The sequence below is a fragment of the Cervus canadensis genome, chromosome 20, assembly GCF_019320065.1.
Source record: "Cervus canadensis isolate Bull #8, Minnesota chromosome 20, ASM1932006v1, whole genome shotgun sequence".
Classification (NCBI taxonomy): domain Eukaryota; kingdom Metazoa; phylum Chordata; class Mammalia; order Artiodactyla; family Cervidae; genus Cervus; species Cervus canadensis.
In genome coordinates this window covers 43573178-43576153 of record NC_057405.1, presented here as the reverse complement: position 1 = coordinate 43576153, position 2976 = coordinate 43573178, and the positions used below count along the sequence as shown (strand labels likewise).

Genomic DNA, 2976 nt, shown 5'->3' with positions numbered 1-2976 from the left:
GTGTCAACCACATCAGGAAAATCCCAGATGAGTTTTCTGTCTTCTGCCACTGCCCAGCCTTTATGAAAGCATATTCTGGTAGCTAATGAAGAGAAAACAGGCTAAAAATGCAGAAAACTGAAATGAGAGGAATATATATAGCCTAATTAAAAGTATGTAATTGTTTAAAATAATAGATCAGCCCACAATCAAAGTAGTTGATTATGTTGGTTCTGAGACAGTATTTAAAAGTTACAGTATATATATTTTTGAACCCACTCATTCCGCCACTCTATCATGTTAATGCTGGCTAAAGTAAGAGAATGAGAAAAAAAATACCTTCACCAAAATACATAGGAATTAGATTCAAAACTTTTAGCTGCGATAGTTCCCATCTTTTTTTTTAAATTTGTTTTTTAATTGGAGGAAAACTGCTTTACAATGTTGTATTGGTTTCTGCCCTACAATAACTGCAAATCAGCCATAATCATACATATCTCCTCTCCCTCTTAAGCCTCCCTCCACTCCTCCTATCCCACCCTCTGGGCCATCACAGAGCACCAGGCTGGGCTCCTGTGTTCAGTTCAGTTCAGTTCAGTCACTCAGTCGTGTCCGACTCTTTGCGACCCCATGAATCACAGCACGCCAGGCTTCCCTGTCCATCACCAACTCCTGTCCATTGAGTTGGTGATGCCATCCAGCCATCTCATCCTCTGTTATCCCCTTCTTCTCCTACCCCTAATCCCTCCCAGCATCAGGGTCTTTTCCAATGAGTCAACTCTTTGCATGAGGTGGCCAAAGTACTGGAGTTTCAGCTTCAGCATCAGTCCTTCCAATGAACACCCAGGACTGATCTCCTTTTGGATGGACTGGTTGGATCTCCTTGCAGTCCAAGGGACTCTCAAGAGTCTTCTCCAACACCACAGTTCAAAAGCATCAATTTTTCGGTGCTCAGCTTTCTTTATAGTCCAACTCTCACATCCATACATGACTACTGGAAAAACCATAGCTTTGACTAGATGGACCTTTGTTGGCAAAGTAATGTCTCTGCTTTTTAATATGCTGTCTAGCTCCCTGTGTACCAGCAATCTATTTTACACATGGTAGCGTATATATGGCAATGCTAGATAGTTCCAATTTTATAAACTATCAGAGTGGGAGAATTTCAGAAGTAATTTTTAAAAAGGACCTTTAATTTTGGTTCATAGAAACATCCACAGAACAAGGAAGGAACACACACTCACACACTCATATATGTTAAAAAATGAACCTGTAAAAATTCACAGCACCTGTGATGGGATTACGATCACACAAGCATCTCGTGGCCAAGTCCCGGTTTCCATTCGAATCCAGACAAGCAATCAGAAAGGCAGGACTTTCCCTAACATGTGGCATGATTCCCTTTATGTATACTCTGGATGATTCTGGAGACAAGACAACATGTCTTCAACAGGCCTGCCTTCGTAGCAGATCTGGTACACCGCCGTGAACAATGGAAACTTGTCCAGCAGTCCCTTCGGTTTGAGGATGCCATACACCTGGGCGGAAGTCTGTGGTCCTTGCAGCTTCTGCCCGTTCAGCATCTCCTTCTCCAGTTCTTCAATGGTCTTTCCGGTCCCCGCAAAGGCCTCAGCTACCTTGCGGTTCCGGCCCGCGTAGCAGGTAGTGATCAGGTCGGCCACGCCGCAACTCTCCAAGAAGGTGGCTTTGGACACGCGACCCTTGCAGAAGATCCTGGCGAAGGCGATCATTTCCATGAGCCCCAAGCGGATAACGGCAGCTTTGGTGTTGTCGCCACTGTGGAGGCCGTCGCAGAACCCGGCTCCCACGGCCACAATGTTCTTCAGAGCGCCGCACAGTTCAACAGCGTCTGCCTCAGCAACCACCTTAATTTGAAAATTTCGAGTCTGCAGAAGTTCTTTGAAGAGGAGGCCGTTCTCCATGACCTTGCTGCCGATGGTGGTCTCACAGAACTTCTCGGCAGCAACCTCGTTGGCAGTGTTGGCGCCCATCAGCACACTGACGTCAATGTCCATCTTCTCTCGGATGATGTCAGAAATGAGCTTCAGCCCCTGGGGACCCTCATCTATCCCCTTGATGAGGCTGATGCCCAGCGCGCCCTTGGGCACTTTCCCAGAGATCTCGTCGCAGATGCTGTTGATGAACTGGTGGGGGATCACGAACACCAGCAGGTCTGCGTCCCACACCACCTCGCTGAGATTGGGGACTGCAATCACATTGTCTGGCAGCTTGTGTCCAGGGAGATATTTGACATTTTCATGGTCATTATTTATGATGTCTATCAGTTTTCTCCCATTAACCATTTCTTCAAAGACCCACATCTTGACCGTGGAGGCAAATTTCTGAAGTTTCATGACATTATTACCAATTATTTTTGCAACAGCTGAACCCCAGTTCCCCGAGCCCACGATGCACACTTTCAGGGGTGATTCTGTCATGGCCCCGCTGCAGTCCTGCAGGCCCGCAAGTGCCTCTCCAGCTGGTTTGCCGCCTGCCTCCACCTGCTCTGCCCAGGCACATTCACTTTCACCTAAAAGGTAGCAGGATAGTGATATTGAAAGAAGTATCAACTAATAAGCACAGATAAAAATTAATAGTATTCTGGGGGGAGGAATAAATTAGGAGGTTGGGATTAACATAAATACACTATATAAAGTAGAGAAACAACAAAGACCTATTGTATAGCACAGGGTACTATACTCAATACTTTTTAATAATCTATAAGGGAAAAGAATCTGAAAAGGAGTATGTATATATGTATAACTGAATCACTGTGTGACAACTTTGTAAATCAACTACATTTCAATAAAACAAACAGAAAATTAGTAGCACACTATCTAGTCCTTTTTGTATTTATGAATAATGTGATGAAAAATCAGCCATGAAGTTAGAATTCAAAGAACTTAAACCACCACAGACCAGCTTGAGGTAAAGATGATTTAGCCATGAATATTGATTTTAGCTTGGCCCTGGAAC

General features: G+C 44.6%; 1 protein-coding gene across 1 annotated transcript; it reads right to left on the bottom strand.

The window, feature by feature from the left end:
- Positions 1 to 1382: 1382 nt before the first annotated feature.
- On the bottom strand, positions 1383 to 2438 carry LOC122422929 (glycerol-3-phosphate dehydrogenase 1-like protein). The gene has a single exon (XM_043439713.1). It carries the CDS (start codon positions 2436 to 2438, stop codon positions 1383 to 1385), a length of 1056 nt encoding a protein of 351 aa, XP_043295648.1.
- Positions 2439 to 2976: the final 538 nt, after the last annotated feature.

Bases quoted from the DNA above. Each gene is read 5' to 3' on its own strand.
- LOC122422929 (XM_043439713.1), bottom strand. From the start codon at position 2,438: ATGACAGAATCACCCCTGAAAGTGTGCATCGTGGGCTCGGGGAACTGG.